The sequence below is a fragment of the Diceros bicornis genome, chromosome 1 (assembly GCF_020826845.1).
Source record: "Diceros bicornis minor isolate mBicDic1 chromosome 1, mDicBic1.mat.cur, whole genome shotgun sequence".
NCBI classification, from domain to species: Eukaryota; Metazoa; Chordata; class Mammalia; order Perissodactyla; family Rhinocerotidae; genus Diceros; species Diceros bicornis.
Genome location: NC_080740.1, coordinates 64,844,528 through 64,865,378, shown reverse-complemented (window position 1 = coordinate 64,865,378; position 20,851 = coordinate 64,844,528). Strand labels below are relative to the sequence as shown.

Genomic DNA, 20,851 nt, shown 5'->3' with positions numbered 1-20,851 from the left:
GTACAGAGTAAGAGCCCAATAAGGTAGGCAGCATCATTCAGGCTCAGCTCACAAACTACCTTCTCCATCTTGATACTTTTTCAGTCCACTCTGAGCTACTCCCAAATCATTTACCAACTATATCATTCACTGCTTTCTAGAATGTATTTTCTCTTTATTTCTCCTCTTCTAGACTGGAAGCCACTGGAGGGTAGGAATGATGCTTACACTTTTAACATCTATGAGAAGCCAAGAACCACACTCAATAAAAAGTGGCCATATTTTCGTGACCAAATATGTGGCCACATTTCTTGGCAAAGAATTGTGTGGTATTTTAGAATGTTTAAGAGCCAGTAGAAAATGTAGTTGGGTATCAAAATGTTAAACTTTCTAAGAATTTTTACTTTCCTGGACAGACTGTGCAACCATGGTTATAACCTAAGATCAATAGCATAGATTTTTCATATTTAATTACTTATAAATTGATTTAATAAATTTCTAATTTCTTGATTTTAATCTTGAAGTGTGTGTCTTAAAAAGAGAATAATGCTGAATGGGAATTTTTAAAGCTGGACATTTTGGTACAAAGACTAGATGCTGAGGTTCCCTAAACACTAAAAGACATAAAAGGACTACAGCTGGGGACAAATGATCTCAAGATTATTTCAAATGCAGCATCCTACTTACAGTCTCCAGAAGTGGTACTCGAGGAGAAACCATGGTGAGGAAGGAAAGAGGCCTCATCTGTTCATGTTCATGTCACTCCCCTCTCTCATTGGTTTCTCTGTCTCGAGGGGTTTTGTGCCAATGCCTGAATAAGTCTATAGAGAACCAAGAAGAAGAACAGCTTTTTAAATATTTGAGGCTTTCCGTAAGTGTGGCACTTGAATTATCATTATTTTTGCACATCCCCTAGCATTCTTACTCAATTTAAGCATCTTGAGGACAGTGCTTATAGGCTATTTTGTTTCTGCCACCTTAGCCAATAGTAGAAATAGAAAGTACTCAATAAATGGTAACTCTCATGTCGTAAGCTGTGTGAGACCATCACTTACACTCTTTCATTTAACTGTCAAACAGTCCAATGCCATAGTACTGTATATCCCCATGCCCCTCACCCCCATTTCACTGATGAGGAATATTGAGGCCTAGAGAATGCAGTGATTTATCTAAGATCCGTATCTACTAGCACAGAGTTGGGACTTTAGCTCATATCTGTCTGACTCCATAACCCATACTCTTAACAGAAATTCTCAAAAATGCCTGTGCATCAGAATCACCTGGCAACTACTACATCAAAATCTCCAGAGATTTAGCTCCAGAATGACTGAAGCTCTCCTGTAGATTTTAACACAACCAGACCAAAATTTAGGAAGCTCTGCTCTCAAACACTACACCATATTTTATCCTCAATAAATATCTGTTGGGTGATTGAATCAATGAATGAGTGAATAAGTGATGGCTATAATTCTTCCATTGATAATCCATTCCTGCATTAAGGTTTGCTCTCAAGGAGCGATCCTTATTTTAAAATGCAAGTACTCCTGAGATGCTGTCTCTAAATTTTCTGATGTCTTTATCAGAGACTAGTTACAGAGAAATTCAACCTCAGTGGCTCTGGGAGGTACCTATTTATGGACAAGGTAGGACCATGTGCTAAAATTCACACCTTTGGTACCTCACAGTGTTGCCTGGGGCTGCTGCTGCTGCTGTTGCAACTAAAAGCTGGAAACCTAGGGCTCACTTAAAATTCCTTCAAGTTTTTTAATGTTGTGAAGCCCCAGCCAGGATGGGCCCTTAGTTGCACAAGGCATCTATCTCTCCTCCAGATCTTCTGCTATGTCAGACATTATCAGTGACAAGGAGTCTTTGGGTGGTCCAGGAACATTCCATCTGTGTGCAGTGATACCTCCAAACTCTGCTTTATGCTCTCAAGCACACTCCATAAAGGGGTGGTGTCCCTCTTCCTGGCAGGCAGCTTCTCTAGAAGCTTGACCTCAAGCCACTTAAGCTAAGGCAGCACAAGTGTTCATCAACTGATGAATGGATAAGCAAAATGTGATTTTATCTCTACAATGGAATATTATTCAGCAATAAAAAGAAATGAAATATCAATACATGCTATAACATGGATGAACCTTGCAAATATTAAGCTAGGGTGGAGAACGCCAGTCACGCAAAAAAGCACATATTGTATGATTCCATTTAGTACAAAATATCCAGAATAGGCAAATCCATAAAGACAAAAAGTAGATTAATGATTGTCTATGGCTAGAAGAGTTTGGTGGGAAATAGGGAATGACTGCTAGTGGGCATGGCGTTTCTTTCTGGGGGGATGAAAAGTTCTAAAATTGATTCTGGTGATGGTTGTGCAATCTTGTGACTATGCTAAAAACCACTGAGTTATACACTTTAAAAGAGCATATTTTATGATATGTGAATTATGTCTCAAAAAGCTGTCCGAAAAGAAAAGAAAAAAGGCAGTACAAGGTGACAGAAGCATTGTAGTGAAATTGTATATAAGAATTGTGAGATTACCAGGCACCCATCACAAGTGGAGAAAACTGTGGAAAGTTCCCCTTCACCAGAGGAGTGTATAGGACCATACTTAGGAACAGCTGCTCACTTTAAGTTATCTATAAGTTGATTCTGTGTGTAACTTCCTATGATGCTTTTTTCTCTCCTGAACATGTATCTAATTTTTTAACCCTTTTCTTTTTTCCAGACCTGTGGGACTAAGTTCACAGTAATTCACAGACTAAAAATACGTGAAGTCAGGCACATAGTATTGTATTTTTTTGGAAAGGATTATAAATTAAAATGTAAAATATGGCTGTTGCTTTGCACATTTTTGCTGCAAGCAATGCCAGAGAGCTGGTGCTCATTATTAACAATGGGAGAGAAGCATGTAATAATGTTAAAAGTAGGACGTGATTCTATCAAAGTCTCCATGTGTCAGAGTTGCCACCTACTTTTCATCCCCATGGCCATGGCCCAGTTCAGGGCTGCCTTACCTCTCTCCTGGACCGTTGAGGCAGCCTAACTGATTTCCTGCCTCCAGTCTCTCCCTGCTTATTAACTCATCTTCCATCACGCTGCCAGCGTTACCTTTTAAAATGCAAATTTGAGACAGTGCAGCCCAGAGAGTAACAGCTTGGGTCCCAGTCTCAGACTGCCTGGATTTGAATCTAGGCTTTACTACCTGTTAACTCAGTCATCTTAAGCAGGTTACTTAATCTTTCTATGAATCATTTTTCCCCCTATTTTTACTGAGCATTAAATGAGAGCAGTATGTTAAGTGCTTAGTCCAATGACAGGTTTATAGCAGTCCATCACTATAAGCTTTTATTATTACACTTAGATTCAAATGCTGCCATTTTTCCTCATTTCTTCATAATGAAATCTAATCATTATCAATTCAATCTAATCATTGATCATGCAGGAACCTGTGAAATGTAACCTTAGTCCGTCTTCTCCCAGTTCACAGCCTTCTCTAAATACATCAGGCAAATTTGTTTTTCTCGAGCTCTTTCCTCTGTCATTCCTGTATCTCCAGTTAGAGAGGCCCATTCTTCATTCAGGAAGACTGTAAGACTGTGAAGGGACTGGGAAGCTTTTCCCAAATTCCTCTCTTCTCTGTGTTCTGACAGCACCATTTGAGAGAAGTTGACCAGAGTGAGTCATATTTTATAGGTAAAACGAACAGGACTTCCTGGTGCACTAGATAAGAGAAATGAGGGATAAAAGAAGGAAGGATGACTTCTAAGCTTAGATCTGGAACAACCAGGCACGTGCTGGTGCCTTTTATTAATGCAGGGAAACCCGGGGAGGATAAGGTTTTGAAGAGCTAGTAATAAAGAGGTCTGTGTTAGTTAGGTTAGGTTTGAGATGCCACTCAGGCATCCAAATAGATTTGGTGAGTAAGCAGTTGAATATATGAGTCTGGGGTTTGGGGAATGGTCAGGGCTATGGATATAAAACTGGGAATCATAACTCTATAGGTGGGGCCAGTAGAGATAACTTGGGGGAAACCTGGGGGACCAGCAACATTTAGAGATCAACTAGAGGAAGAGAAGAAACCTGTTAAATGTATACATGTGAGTTAAGTGCTGTCTTATTTATCTTTGTGCCTAGTGATGTTTGTCATACAATTTTCAATAAATGCTTGTTAAGTTCATTTCAATTCTAAAAGAAAGAATGATGGGTTCTTAGAAGTCTGCCAGCCAAACACTTTAATGATTTGGCCACATTTGCAAAACAAGCAAGAAGGACAACTCCAGCATCTAGGTTAGGGTGGAATATGGTGGACTGTTCCATGACTGCTGGAGACAGGCTAATCCTCCCTGTCCCCTAACCTTTCCCTATCCACTTTCTCTAGGGACACTCCAAAGGGCATGGCCTCAGTGCTCATGGTGGGGATGGCAGAAAGCCCAGGATCCCAGCGTGGTCTTCAAGGCTGAATACCAGGGGTCTTGAGAGAGCAGCAGCTGCTGGAACATATGGGTGACCAGTAGGAGTTCCCTTTAGTTCTGGACTGAAGCACCTTCATGTGCACAATACCCAATTTTCTCAAAGGTTGCATGGGAAACTTTCTTTAGTATTTTGTCATGTTTTTCCCATTGACTTTAATGGTTTAGTATTCATATTTTTCTGACCTCCTTGTTCCTATGATGTCCTTAAGAATCTGTAAATCAAGAGAGATCCCTCTTTTTTTCTCTCCTCTTGCTACTGTTCTGATGAGGCCTTCATCATCCTTCACCTTGACAAATTCAGTAGCCTTCTATCTGGTCTCTCTGCCTCCGTACTCTCCCCACTCTGCCACCAGGAAAACCACATCAAAGCACTGCTCTGTTAGGGCATCCACCTGCCAAGAACTTCAACAGCTTCCTCATTGCTTCCAGAAATAAAAAAATTCTAAAATTTTAAGGTTGGCATTCCAGGTCTCCCACAATCTATCGTTTCCTGGCAAGCTGGGCAGAGGATGAAGAAAAATGAATAGAGTAGGAAAAGTCTCTATGGGAAGAGAGAAGAATCCAAAAATTAAAAGTCACTCCTTATGGCCAGACTATCAGCGAGTGAAATGGAGAAGATAAGCCTAGGAGAAGTGCATATTTAGGCATAAAGAGCACTCTGAGATGTGAAAAACATACTCATATGCTCATTAGATCTTTGAAGGATTTTAAGCAGAACATTGACATGCTCAGACTAGCCCTTTCAAAAGATGGCTCTAAATTCATGTGCAAAGTGGACGGGAGATCCTGGAGCTAGGAACCCAGAGGAGGAGGCTCTTATAGGCAGCTCAGGCTGAGGGTGACTGGCTGGCACTTAGCCCAGGTCTTCGCCACAATAACTGCTGTCTCTGCCTCTTCTCAGGGCTTCGAGGGCAGGAGCTGAGGAGACCTTACCAAGGAGCACCACGCAGTAAATGCTGAAACATCGCACTCTGGGATAAGAAGCAGTAACATGGCAGCACCTGTTTGAAAGGAATTAAAAACCAACAGACTCCATTTAGAAAGGAACAATGTCCAAGAAAGGGCGAAATAAGGGCGAGAAGCCCGAGGCGCTCATCGTCGCCCTTCAAGCTGCCAATGAAGAACTCAGGACCAAGCTCACAGACATCCAGATAGAGCTGCATCAAGAGAAGTCCAAGGTGAGTGAGCGCTACCTGAGGCCATGGCCTTGAGAGCGGCTCTCTCCCAGTTCTACCTGCCAGCCCACCCAACAACCCCTGTACATGTGGAGATTCTCTTATGTGTGGCAGGAGGGAGTTGAGCACAGGATACACAGAAGGTGAGAATAACGTGCTCGTGGGACTGATCTCTGCCTCCTCAGGAAGCCTGGTTCAGGGAACCAGGTATAAAAATTGAGACAACGACCCTCACCACCACTACCTCCTGACACTTAGTAGTTGTGTGACCTTGGGCAAGTCCCATCCTTGCCCTCTATAGGTTATCCCCTCTATGGCATTTAGAGCAGTCTTTCTAAAATGTATCACACCATGTCACTCTACTGCTCAAAACCCTCCAATGGCTTCCTACCTCTCTTAGAGTCAAAAGGTTTTCCTTACCACTCAGAATATTTCCTCCAGTTCTCTGTTTGACTTGTCTCCCACTACACTCCCCCTGGATCACTCTGTTCCAGCCTCTCTGCTGGGTCAAGAGAGAGATGCTAATCACATTTAGGGCCTTTGTTCTTGTTCTTCCCCCATCAGTTATATGCTCCTTCCTTACCTCCTCCAGGTGTCAGCTCCAGTACCATTTCTCTGACCACAGTCCCTAAAACAGAACACTGCCCATGCCCAGTTACCACCCTTGATGCATTTCACAGCAATTTATATATTTATTTATTTATTTGTTCAGTGCTTCTCTCTCCCAACCGAGTGTAATCTCTATGAAAGCTGAGTCTTACCTTGCCTGTGTATCCCTAGAGCCTAAATAAATGTCCAGAACTGAAAAGCTCAACATATATTGGTTGAACAAGTAGAGGAATGAATGAAAGGTGATTCATTCATTCCTTATACCTCAGTTTCTTCATCAGTAACGTACTACTGTCTTGTAAAACTGTGATGACATTTAAATTAGACAAGGATATAAAGTAATTATGAGAATTAAATGAGAAAATTCATGTCAAGTACTCAGAGAACTTCCTGGAACGTAGTAAACTCTCAAAAAAAATAATAGTAATATTCTTTCTGATATGCTCTGCACTGATTAAGTCAGTTGATAACTAGACTTAGGGAAGTGTCTCTTTACTTCTCTGAATCTCGTCTCTTAAATGGATATGCTAACACTTATCTCACCAGCGAGGTGTGAATATCAAACATGGTGATGGATAGGAAAGCATTTTGAAATATTTGACGCACACAAGACATGTTTGTTCCCTGCAGACCGGAGACAACTGTATCATCATAAAGTTGCTTTATGTAGATTACTCTTTTTCTAGTAAGAAAATGTTCTTGATCAAGCTATAGATCACAAACCAACAAAAATCCTTATTCTATTTTATCTACCTCTTCTTCCTTGACATTACTATTAAATTTTAATTAGTTATTTTCCCCAAAATTTATTTCTCCTAGTTTTAGTGCTAATAAAGCTTGGATCTGCCAAAGCCACTTGCCTCCTGTCTCAGCTAAGCCTTAGCTTTGGATAAGCAGACCCCAATGTAAAGTTGTGAAGGAAGATTTTTAGTTTCCGTGAACCTAAAAGGAGCATGGTGTCATAATAAAAAAAAAAGAAAGAGGGGCCGGCCCGGTGGCGCAAGCGGTTAAGTGCGCGCGCTCCGCCGCGGCGGCCCGGGGTTCGCTGGTTCGGGTCCCGGGCGCGCACCGACGCACTGCTTGGTAAGCCATGCTGTGGCGGCGTCCCATATAAAGTGGAGGAAGATGGGCACCGATGTTAGCCCAGGGCCGTCTTCCTCAGCGAAAAAAGAGGAGGATTGGCGGATGTTAGCTCAGGGCTGATCTCCTCACAAAAAAAAAAAAAAAAAAAAAGAAACAAACAAACCAAAAAAACAAGAGCTTTTGTTTGAGAGTCAGAAGACCAGGACACTGTCTTTCTCTCTCTTTGGGGACAAATTTAAGTGTCTCAGTGTCTCGATCTGTAATTCAGATGACTGAATCTGTTTCTCCATATCTGTGTCTCTCAAGCATCATTGTGCATTAGAATAACCTGGGGGAACTTATTAAAAATTGAGATCCCTGTGCCCACAATCCCAGGATTCTGATAAATTAGGCAAGGTGAGGACCAGGACTTGCAATTCTAGCGAGCAGTCCCGGCAGTCCCCAAGGAGGTGGTTCTCCGCCATCATGTTGACAAACACTCCACTCTGATATTCCTTCCAGGTCCCACAATCTATGAACATTTCATTGGGTTTAACGCTCCCTGGGGCAATGTAACATTTCAAGGGAGGCAGACTCCTTTAATTGTAGTAAGCACAGGATGACAAACTACATTCATAGGAAGACGCTTGTGGGTCTGGAGGCTGGTAACCATAAACTGTCGCTGATTTACAGAGAGGAAATGCACAAGATTTCAAAGAGGCAGAGGCCCCGAAGACCCCACCACTGCCAATTTTCCACACATTCAAGCCTTTTAAAAGGGGTAACTCTGAAGTGTGGACAGGGTTGCCTGTTTATCCAGGGCCTGGCACTGGTGTCTGAGCTGGCAGGTCAAGCATAATCTCCCCTTTCTCTGATGAGAGACTGGAAGCCAGCCTGAAATAAAAGCACTGCCTCTATCCTTCTCTCTGCTGGCTGTCCCCGTCTCCCTCTCTGTGGCAGTTAATTACAATCCCAGCACAGGGACCAAAGCAAGGCCCCCCCGCCTGTCAGCAGCCTTCCCCAAAGAGCAAAGGGAATTTAAAGGGCAAACAAGTCATAAAGCAGTTCTATTAAAATAAATATGATTGTGTTTCCAAAGGCCCAGGCTTTAAGAGAGAGAATATGAACAATGCCAAGATGTGAATTCACACTCTCAGTTTGGCTCCAAAGCTTTGATGATAAAATGACAATTTAGCTACTGGGAAATGGACTAAGTTAAAGAGAGTGGAAAACTTTGGGGCGACAGGGCATTACTCCTTTTTCCAGAAAGACAAATCATCCCTTGACTTTTACAGAGCGCATTGAGTGTAGAGCAGAGTTATAAATGCTTTGGGCTGATAATGTAAATAGTTACGCTTTCTTGAATGTTTACTCTCTGTCACACACTGTAATAAATGCATTTCCTTCTGACGTAATTCCAGCCCTTTCACTTGGCAGCTGAGTGACCCTGAACAGATTATGAAACACTCTGGGTCTTCTTTTCCTCATCCGTCAAATGGGATAATAGTAGTGTCTGCTTTATAAGGGTGTATGTCTACATGTTAGTTTTGAGCAGTTAGTTGTGTGCAAGCATGTGAAGTGTGTTAATTCAGTTATCTCATTTCATCTTCACTACCACCCTCTGAGGTGGGCGTTGTTATTATTCCTATTTGACGGATGAGGAAACGGAGGCTTGGTAAGGTAAAGTAATTCACCCACAGTTACATGCTAGTAGGTGGCAAAGTTGGTTCTTCACTTCTCCTCTCCTCCAAAATCTGTGCTCTTTTTTTACATGTTTTTTCCGGTTTTACTGAGATTTAGTTGACATACAACACTGTATTAAAGGTATACAACATAATGATTTGATATGTGTATAAATTGCGAAACAATTACCACAGTTAAGCTTAGTTAACATCCATCGCCTCACATAGTTACAAATATTTTTCTTCTGATGAGAACTTTTTTTGTGTGTGTGTGAAGAAGATCAGCCCTGAGCTAACATCTGTCGCCAATCCTCCTCTTTTTGCTGAGGAAAACTGGCCCTGGGCTAACATCCGTGCCCATCTTCCTCCACTTTATATGGGACGCCACCACAGCATGGCTTGACAAGCGATGCGTCGGTGTGTGTCCAGGATTTGAACCCCGGGCTGCCGCAGCAAAGCACATGCACTTAAACCGCTATGCCACCGGGCCGGCCGCGATGGAAACTTTTAAGATCTATGATCTTCCAACTTTCAAATATACAGTACGGTGTTATTAACTACAGTCACCATGTTGTACATTACATACCTGTGACTTATTCATCTTATAACTGGAAGTTTATACCTGTTGACCACCTTCACCCATGTCCCCCACACCCTACCCCCTGCCTCTGGCAGCCACCAATCTGTTATCTGTATCTACAAGTTCAGTTTTTTTAGATTCCATGTATAAGTGAGGTCATACAGTATTTGTCTCTCTCTGTCTAACTTATTTCACTTAGCATAATTCCCTCAAGTTTCATCTATGTTGTCACAAATGGCAGGATCGCCTTCTTTTTTATGGCTGAATAATATTCCTCTGTGTACGTGTGTGTCTGTGTGTGTGTGTGTGTGTGTGTGTGTGTTTGTGTGTACGTACCACATTTTCTTTTTCCACTCATCCATTGATGGAAACTTAGGTTATTTCCATGTCTTGCAAAGCCTACACTCTTAAAAACTGTGAAGATCTGGAAAAAACTGGAAACCTTAGGCAGAGGAAGAGAGAATCACAGAACTTGTCTTTCCACTATTATGCAAATTTCAAATGGAGAAACGAAGTAGGAGAGGGGGTGGGGACATACCCATATCCTTCTCCCATAGATGCCTGCATTTCTACTGCAGGGAAATGAAACAAAGTATTAGACACAGTCAACTTCTAGTGAATAGAAATTATCTAGAAGATTTGCCAAGCACTGATAGGAATGAACGTGTAGATAAGTAGGTTATTTTGAACTAACTCCAGGCATAAGGGCCAAGAGGATGGAACTGTGAAGACCCTGTGGTGGAAAGGAAAGCACGCTAAGTGGGGCCTTTGTGCTGTAGGACTTTGTCATTTCTGGGCCTGCGTTTTCTCCTCTATAAAATGAACAGATTGTGGACAAGATAGAAGAGCTAAGATCCTTCCAGAACAGTAGGGATTAGTCAGGAAAGGCAACTCTCTGCTCTAGCTTCCCCTACGCTGAGATAGTTCTCAGGGTCCTTCTGGTGTCAGACCTCCCCTGAGACCTAGTCTAGATGACGCTGTTCCGCTCCTTCCAGCTACTCTACCCCGTCACCCTGTTATATGTTTATCCTAGAACTCTCTGCTGTCTGAAGGCATCTCATTTGTTTATTTGCTTGTTTATTGCCTGCTGCCCCCACCCCAATAAATTGTAAGCTTCCTAAGGGTAAGAGACCATGTCTGCTTAAGGTGTTCCCATGTGAGGTATCCCAGTGCTGAGAATGCTGCCTGGCATGTGGGAGGTGCTCAATACTACTTGTTTAAAGAATTTTCATGATCTCTTTTTAAAGCTTTTCACCCCATTAATAACCCCATGGCATAAGTACCATTATGGTATTTATTTAGGTGGGAAACTCCAGGCTCGGGTGGAGAAAAGATTTCCACCCAGGTCTGCCTTTTTCTTGGACCAGCACTCTGAGCCGTTAAGCTGCGGTGTTTGCCTCTGTCTCTTTGGTGGACGCCGTGAGGCTGTAATCCACTGCACAAGGTGTGTGAGCACACCAGGGATCTCTGGGAGATGGGACACCCACCCACCTGATTCCCCAGGGCTTTGAACTCTCCGTCACAGGCAGCCTACAGCTACCATGAGCCCCACGGGCACAGTGACAGAGGGGATGAAGGCACAGGAGTGGAGAACAGGGCTCCAAGGGTAGAGGCAGTGGGGCTGTGGGCCTGGGTTATAGGATTTGGGAAGAGTCAGTCCCAGACAGGAGTGTCCACCGTTGGAACAGACCTCAGACTGCAAAGTGCTTTCACAGTCCTCACAGAGAGCCTGGGACAAGGGCAGGGCACCATTATTATTCTGACTTCGCTGAAAAAGAAAATGAGTTCTAACCGGTTAACTCATTTGCTCCCAGTGACACAGCGAGTGGAGGAGCCAAAATTGTATAAGGTGATGATCAAGGTAATGCTGAATGTCTTATTCCACTGCGCTCTCTTGCCTCTAGAGCACTCTCAGAAAATTAGCCGACCTTCTCTATCCTTAAGTGACTGCTCCAGAGCTGTCAGGTTCAGGACCCGAATTTGGCACATGGTATTTCTTGATTTCTGCACCTTAAGTTTTGTTTTCAGGAAGCGTTAAGTGGCTAAAAGCAAGAAATGACAAAATAGAAGCCTTTGTGCTTCCTCAAGTTGTATAAAATTTCCCTTATAAGCGACCTTCTTTTAGTGGCAGCTTTCTTCTCCTTAACATCTCCTGTTTCAGAGTGACTTCGTGCCCATGAAAATCCCTGCCGCCTGCTGAGAGTTTAGAGCTCCTAGAACATCCCATGTGGATAATCCAAACCAAAGCTATGTTAGCCTGTCTTGTCTTGATAACCTCTCAACCCTCCTTACCTTTGATGGGGCTGTCCAATTTTTAATCCTGGATTTCTAAGGTCACATTAAAGCTCAGCGTCACCAGCCTTATCTTGGCAGAATTTACGCTGGCATTTTCAAAGGCCACACTAGAATCAGGACAGCAGAGGAAACTACAATGTGAGGTTTATGTGGGGTCGTCCTGAATTTCCTTCCTTCTGTCATAGCATAAGCTTTCTCAGTAGGATTAAATTTTCCTAGTGATTTTTTTTTTTCTTTCATAAAACCTCCGGGGTAGAAGGGATTTGGGAGCTGTGTCATTCAAAGCCTCTGTTCTGTGCTCACCTCCTTGCCCTGTCCCACCCCACACCCCACTCCTGCTGCGTACACATAATCCAAGTGACTTCCAAGTTAAGATTAGATGCCACCAATGCCAGCGAACTCCAGACATCCAGAGGAAACCCAATTTTATCTTTGAACACCTCTTTCTGCTAGGAAAATAGCTATTATGGTCTTGATAATGTAATAATAGTAATGTTAGTCCTATCATGATAATATGGGTGCTTAGATTTAGGTTGTTGGTGGTATTAATATAGCATTGCATGATATAATATTAATATATACAATATTAATTTTCGTTAATATTGTTATATCTACCATGTATTAATAATTATTAATCTCCCATGTGTTCCAGGCTTTTCTAAGGATTTTTTATACATTATCTAAGTCAGTCCTCACAACAACCATATGAGAATATAACCAATTCTAGTTTATACATGAGAAAACTGAGGCTGGAGAAATGAAGCCCCACTTGGCCAAGGTTTCAGAGCCAACAAGATCTGGGATCTGACCCAGACCTGGCTCCTGGCCCACTCAGGGCTCTTTCTTTACATTCCGCTGATGTAGAGACCATTCCTCACTTTTCTCATCTGAAGTTCGGATGAAACAAATACTACCTACATCATGTTGCTCCCAAGGAGGTTAAGTGTACTGATGTGTGTAATGCCTTTAGAAAGGTGCTGACTCATAGTAAGCCCTCAATGAATGCTAACTATTATGTGATCCAGCTGAAATGTTGCTCCACAAAATGTTTCCACTAATCAAAATTGATGCTTTCTTCTCCTAAATAATTTTTTTCCATTTCAAAGTATTATCCTCTTCATATTTTTCATTGTTACTCAGGAATAGTTCTTCATCTTTTTGTATACTTAAGTCTCGTGACTTATATTAAGATATTAAATTCGATTTCCTTAGTGGTGCAATCTGAGCTGCAAGTTTCAGAAAATGATTTTATTACAGAATTTTTATTGGTTCTTTTTTCCCTCCAAAGGTAAGTTACATCCTTTATATCACCTTCATAGTGAAAAACTTCTCCCAAGCTTTAAAAAAAAAAGTCATACCTAGAAATCCTGCAAAAAATGCCAATTTCCATGACAACCAAAATAAGCGGACATAAAAAGTGCCAAATGTAATTCATACCTCTGAATTTTCTTTGGGTTCTATGAACTCATTTAAGTGATGGAAAGAAGGCCGGGGTTTGTTTGTATTTGTTTTTGTCTGCAGGCTGGGATATCTTTTCCATATACCTGTATTTTCACATTTTTTCCCCTTTTTTCATTCCTCTCCTCTCTAGTCTACACACAAAAGATTAGTGTTCATAATTTGAGAGAAATGACATAGTCACAAAGTGATTGGAATGCCTGGAGCAGGGGAGAGGTGAGGAGAGGCAGAGTGAGGAGTAGAAATGGGAGCTGGAAGTCCAACCAAACCTTCTGAGAGCCTAAAAGGCCAAGCTGAGGTGTTGGGATTGTATTCCACGGCATAAAGGCGCCCTGGGTAATTTTTGAGCAGCCACATAAATCAGATCAGAACTGGGCTTTACTAAGAGAATGTCACCAGCCGTGTGGGGAAAGCTAGGTTCATTGAATGAACCTCCAAGAACTCTAGAGCAATGCTGTCCAAGAGAAATATAATACAAACCACAAATGCAAGCCATATATGTGATTTTTAAATCTTTTGTAACCATAATTTTAAAACGTAAAAAGAAACAAAATTAGTTTTAATAATATACTTTATTTAACTTAATTTATCCAAAATATTATAATTTTAACATGTGATCAATATAAAAATTATTAATGAGATATTTTACATTCTTTACCTCGCACTAAGTCTTTGAAATCTGGTGTTTTACACTTAAAGCAACTCGCAATTCAGACAATATCCCAAGTGCTCAGTATATTCTAAGACCACTGTATTAGACAGCACAGCTCTAGAGCACATGAGATAACAGGCATCTGGAAAAGGTCCTTGGCCTAAGCTGGAAGCAAGATCAGAGGACGGTCATTTGAGTATGCCTGGCTGCTTATTTCACCAAGCATCCTCGTGCCTGAGTTCTTTTAGAATAACCGGCATAGGAATAATTGCTGTGCCTTTAAAATAAAATATTCGTAACATGCCAAGTGGACTTAAAAAATCCTGTTCTAGCTAAAGGTAGGTAAACTGTTAAGGTAAGTAAAATCTCAGACACTTTGTATTATAATTACAATAGTTTCAATAAGGAGTTTGAATCTTAACATTTTTCAGCTGGAAAAGCTCTTAACGATTATTTTACAAAACCTTCCAATTTTACATACGTCAGAGACTTAATACCACTCAACTAGATATTACTCCTGGGGCTGCCCAATTCTTTCCTTTTTCCAGGTTACTCTCTGTGTGTGTGTGCGCGCGTGCGCGCTCTTGCACATAACAGAGACAATGAGAAACAAAGGCAGGCAGCAGAGATGAGGTGGGGGAGGAGGACGAGAGAACAGGAGCTAAGAGGCTTTTTTAAGCTGCAAATGCCAGGACTCCACCTTGATCTACTGAATCAGAAGCAGACTCAACCAAATTAAGGTGGTGCTATTGCTAATCTATAAGGATACCTATATTATCATTGGAAATGTCACAAAACACGGAAGATTTTTTTATAACCAAAATACCTGAAAGGTAAAGAGGGTTAGAAGGAATTCTTTATTAAGCTACTTGGAGTGTTGGCTTGGAGGGGAGCAAGAGAAGGAGAGGAGTGGGAGTAGAGAAGGATGCAAAGAGACATCCGTCGAGCACGCAGAAATAACAGCCACTGAACTCCTTTAACAGAGAGAGGGCCCAATGGACTGCTGGGTTTTTGGCTGCTGTTGTGTATGTATAAAATTTGGAGATGGAACCCAGTTGCCATAGTAAGAAAAGGTGAGGTTGAGGGTGTGTCAACTGTTTCCTTCTTCACTTTCCCCTTATCAGCAGCATCTTCTCTTCCAAAAAAAAAGGAAGAAAAGGGACCGGCCCAGAGGTGTAGTGGTTGAATTTGCACGCTCCACTTCGGCGTCCTGGGGTTCGCAGGTTCTGATCCCAGGCACAGACGTACACACTGCTCATCAAGCCATGCTGTGGCGGTGTCCCACATACAAAATCGGGGAAGCTTGGCACAGATGTTAGCTCAGGGACAATCTCCTTCAAGCAAAAAGAGGAAGATTGGCAATGAATGTTAGCTTAGGGACAATCTTCCTCACCGAAAACAAATGGAAAATATTTTATAATATTACTTTAGGCACCAATTTATTGGTCTGATCATAATATTGAACTACAAGCTGTCCTGAGACACTCACATTTACCGGTTTTGACCCAGCTAGAGATGTGTAGCTTATAAAGCTCTCCAGATGATCTGTTCTGAACTCATCCTCACCAAGGTGAAAACCATTATAGCACTGTTTCCTAATTTTAACCAATCACCTGGGGATTTGTAAAAATGCTTGTTTGGATTCATAGATCTGGGATGGAGCCCCGGAGTCTGCATTTCCGACAAGCTTCTGGGCAATGCCTGTGCTGCTTGTCTGCGGACCACACATTGAATAGTAAGGCCCCGGGAAATCCAATATTTGTCTGAACAAAGTAATATAAGCGTCCTTAGGTATTTCCTCCTTTTACACACTGTATTCTTGGCTTTAAAGCCAGTAGTTCCCTTCCCTCAGAGCACAGTGGCCTGGAATTTGAAGAGATGAGGATTTAAGAGATCACAGGAGCCTGCGTTGCAGATCCTGCCTAGGAGCACACCTTTCCTTTGAGGCTTATCTGTTTTCATCTTTTCGCCTCTCTGCCTTTAGGTGTCTAAGCTTGAAAGAGAGAAGACTCAAGAGGCGAAGAGGATTCGTGAGCTGGAGCAGCGCAAGCACACGGTTCTGGTGACAGAGCTGAAAACCAAGCTCCATGAGGAGAAGATGAAGGAGCTGCAGGCCGTGAGGGAGAATCTCATCAAGCAGCACGAGCAAGAAATGTCAAGGACAGGGAAGGTGCGGGACGGGGAGATCCAGAGGCTCAAGTCAGCTCTGTGTGCTCTCCGCGACGGCAGCAGTGATAAAGTAAGGACAGCGCTCACCATCGAGGCCCGGGAGGAGGCCCGAAAACTGTTTGATGCAGAGCGCCTTAAGCTCTTACAGGAAATTACGGACCTGAAAACTGCCAAGAAGCAGGTGGATGAGGCTCTAAGCAATATGATCCAGGCGGATAAAATCAAGGCTGGGGACCTTCGGAGTGAGCATCAGTCCCACCAGGAAGCCATCTCGAAGATCAAGTGGGAGTCGGAGCGGGATATTCGGAGGCTGGTTAGTAATCCAGTGCAGTGAACCCGTGCAGACCCATTCTCTTTCCAGGTTTCAGAGCGCCCTAGGGTTTGCTTTCTCAGGTGTTTCTTGTGAGTGGATTATACACAGTGCCCACCTTTTGTCTAGTACTCTGTCCAAAACACAAGTTGATAGGTAGATAGGTAGGTAGGTAGATAAATAAAACAGATATGCCCAGGCCCAAACTGGAATTGTAAAATATAAAAGATTTTAGAATCACCTTTCTCATAAAAACTGGATTCTTCCATCCCCATCCATATGGAGAGTATGTACTCAATGACTCCTGTTTTCTTGAATGTCTATAAAAATATTCTGAATTATGCACTCTTCCAAAATCAGCATGTTTTCATGGACTTTCCATTTATAAAATGTTGTTGGGTTTTCCAGGGGTAGGGAGAATTACTTTGGCTTTCAAGATGTCTGAAAAGGGCAGCTGCTGGGAACATCCTGAGTGATTCACCAGTCTTCTTTCCAGGAACTATGTCTGAGAGCAATAAATACAGATATAAAATCCTTAGTAATTTTTTACATAGATCTTTTTTCCTCAAATAAACAAGGCCATTATAATTTTTAAATTGGATGTCATTCCTAGGTAGCTTGTTTGCTATTACCAATTTTGAAGATTTACCTCGACCCCTATGGAGTCAGGTCTTTCTTTTTAGTGTGTATGACCGAAAGCCACATCAGTCTCTCACTATGCTTAAAAATAAAACAAATATAATTACTGTGTGAAAGCTGTAATGTCCTAGAATAACTTTGTCCATTTCTTTTAGAAGAAACTGCATATATACTCAGAATGTTTAGCATTAGTTATATTTTAGTTATATCTTATCAAATTAACCATCGCCTGTTAGAGTGTGCTTTATGCTTCCCTAAAAATATTTTCTTAGGAAAAACTACACTTTCCCTCATTTCTGCCTATTCTAAGCAATTATTTTCTAAGAATTTTAATTATATTCCTTGGATGATATCTCTAGAATTTCAATTCTAAGTAAAAAGTGGTTACCATAAACATTTTAAAAAGCTAAATGTGTAAATTTCTTTGTACTGCAATACAGTGTGACTGTAAGAGGTTGCCTTTGCCACGCTTCCCTAATTCTTTATCTGCCATTCATTCTGTTGCACTGGTTGGCAATGAAGACCAAACACAGTGCAGAAACGTTGGTTTCTGCCCTGCCTTTGGTTTTTGAAATGACAATGGCTGATGAGAAACAGTCAGGACCATGAACTCTGGAGTCAGCAGGTAGGTAAGTGAAAAGGAAGCTTTACGTTAAATATTTTTGTTTGTTGATGGTTTGCCATGTAAAATACGAGTGTATCTACTTGTTGATCTGTAATTTTTTCCATGACTTCCTTTCACTGGCACATTGCTGACGTAGACTTGAAGTCCCTCCTAATAACAATGTAAAATCTAAGCCACCTGAAGAGTGGTTCAAAAATTTGGTGCAAATAGAATAACATGGGAAACTTCTTCAATAATATAGATGCACTTGTCTTCATTTTTTCCTTCTTATCCGGGTACTACCCCCACACCCAACTCCATTTTTGGAACTAGAAGGGAGAGAAATGGGAGCCATTGTGTCTACAAAATTTCCCCAGGGAATTCTGATATGTACCCCTTCCCATCTAAGAACTAGAACTTTGAAAGATTTTCAGTATTCCAAAACCAGAATCCATGCTTATAACCACTCGCAATAAAGACTTCTCTACTGGATATTCTACCAAAAACTGCTTTGGAAATTGCTGGAAGTATATGGATAATCTTGGAGTAGGTATAGCACAGTGCTTAATAGAATGGGCTCTAGAGTCAGAAGAGTAAATTTAAAGTCAGGCTTCACCATTATTAACCATAAGACTATGACCAAGTTTTTAACCTTTTGGGTCCTCAGTCATCATGTGTAAAATGGTGATAGCGGAACCTACATAATAGGATTGTTATAAAATGAGATAAGGTATGTAAATCTCTGAGCATAGTGCCTTGAGTATAGTAAAGATAAAGAAATTTCAGTTATGATGATGGTGATAATGAGGGTGATTGTGTGGGGAGTAATGGAATGATTTCCCAGCAAGGTCAGTTAGGCAGGGTATATCAGGATCAGCTAGGAGCATGCAGATCTGGAGCTGTGCTAAATCGTAAATCACACCAGAAAGGATAGGTCTATTGCATGAGTGTGCTACTCAGTTAAGAACAACACTGGACCTCAAGTCTTCAAAAGGAGATAGAAACAAAAGACAATGCTTTTATTCCCAAATTAACAGGACAGTGTTTGCTTACTCACCAAGTTTCAGATATCACAGGACCATGCAGAATTTAGCCCAATGCCCTCCCAAAATTCATCTAAAATTTAATTATGTGACTTGGAGACAGTAGCTCACAGATATTTATATGTGGAAAAATGTGACTGTGTAAAGAAACACAATTTCTGTCCCAAATATATATATTTTTTGGTCTAAGGAACACAGCAAAAAAAGATTTATGCAAACTGATTTGTTCTATATAAGGAGACATTTTTATAAAGAGGAGAGCAGTATAATATTGTTTGTATAAAATGTCTCTACCCTCTCTCCATCTTGAATATTCTCATAGAATATAATGAAATGAGAAGAAAGGTTTCACCCGATGGCTATACTCTCTTCAAAAATTATTTACAGACATTCACATCACTAGCCCTCATCCAGGGATGGCAAAAAACTTTTCAGTCCAATGGAACTCTGATCAATCGATATCAAATGCTTATGGCCTCTAGTTGAGAAATATTTCCGAGTCCATGTCCAGGCTTAACAGAAATGAGTGTTGGGGTCAATAAATTTTTCCTACAGATGTAGGAGGGGAAATAGTGGCTGATGTTACCAGATATTTTCTATTCCTGTTCTTGTCCCAACCATGATTTTCTGACTAACGTAAAATGGTTGTAAGAACTGGCTACTCTGAAATATGAATCGGAATGGAAAGAGCCACATGACACGAACCATGGAAGGACCTCACTCCAACTTCACCACCTGAATGCAACACACTGGCCTTGGGCAGTGCCTAGGCTACTGGAAGGTCTGAAGCTTCTTCAGTTGCAAATGACCTATTCATAGTGGCTCCTTCTATTTAAACTGAACTCAAAGGCCATTTTCCCCAAACAGGAAGTAACATCAAAAATTGTCCTGGGGAACGTTGTAGTGGAATATTTAATATCTGTCTTTATTAACACTAATGACCCATTTTAAAGTTAACCTTTCCTCTCCTATCCAACCAACCCAGATCATCTCAAACAAATTGAAACAAAGCGTCAACCCAAGATATACTAGAGAGGAAAAAATTACTCTCCTGACACCTAATTAGCCTGCGATAGCCCTTCATTACACAGTGTGGCCTTGTCTGATTCATGAATTCAATGTTTTTTGTCATATTCATGATTTTCTTTCTATATCAATCAGCAGAAAGAAGGTAAACTCATACCATTGTAAAAATGCATTTCTTTGCAGCATTGTTAAATAAAATGTCCTGGGTGTCATTTAATTCAGATGGATGAAATCAAAGCCAAGGACAGGATCATCTTTTCCCTGGAAAAGGAACTGGAGACCCAAACCGGCTATGTACAGAAACTCCAACTGCAGAAGGACGCTTTGGATGAACAACTCTTTCTGGTCAAGGAGGCTGAGTGTAACATGAGCAGTCCGAAACGGGAAATTCCAGGAAGAGCGGGAGATGGCTCTGAGCACTGCAGCAGCCCCGTAAGTCTGTTCAAGTTGAAGTTAGGAACACGGGAGTCATCTTTTATTTAGCTCCCAAGTTTTACTTTTCACTTAAGCTCTTCTCCTGTTTACTACAAAGAAATCAATTCTACTTCCTACTATAAAAACAGCTAGTGTCTTGGGAACAGGATTTTCTAAACTCCTAGATGACAAAGTGGTCTGCACTGCATTAGCAGATCACAAGAGAGTTACAGATCTTTTTAAATCCTTCATAGAATTTTTCTAGCCCCATGATATCTATCCAAACTTCAGCCTATTATAAGAATCATAAATTAGATGAAAATACTTTGCCTCTTGCCAAGACTGGTAATTTTCCCTTGTGTGAACAATTGAGTTGGAAATTGGTAAAGATGGTTATCATGTACAGGAGTCAAAATGTATAACTGTATAAAAGACTAAGCCATTTACAGTCATCATCTGAAAACTTCAGTCTGATTGAACTTGCCATTTATTTCCCTTGATTTTCACTATTTTATATGAGAAATTATTTTCAGAAGTGCTGTGATAGAAATCAGCTTATATACAGTTGACTTTCATATCTTATACCTTTCAAATTATTTAGCTGCTAAAAAGATGAAAATGTATTATTTAGGAACAGAGATAGGCTCCAAAATAGTGCTTAGGACAGAGTAATGAATAATTT

At 41.2% G+C, this 20,851-nt stretch overlaps 1 protein-coding gene across 2 annotated transcripts in view; it reads left to right on the top strand.

Annotated features, from left to right (window-relative positions):
• JAKMIP2 (janus kinase and microtubule interacting protein 2) overlaps positions 1–20,851 on the top strand; it is a 171,562-nt gene that overhangs the window by 100,708 nt on the left and 50,003 nt on the right. For both annotated transcript variants that reach the window (XM_058543491.1, XM_058543498.1), the window contains exons 2-4: positions 5,353–5,629; positions 15,949–16,446; positions 19,978–20,187. In XM_058543491.1, coding sequence (XP_058399474.1) covers positions 5,501–5,629; positions 15,949–16,446; positions 19,978–20,187 — 837 coding nt within the window. In that variant the 5' untranslated portion in view covers positions 5,353–5,500. The remainder of the gene's footprint in view (positions 1–5,352; positions 5,630–15,948; positions 16,447–19,977; positions 20,188–20,851) is intronic.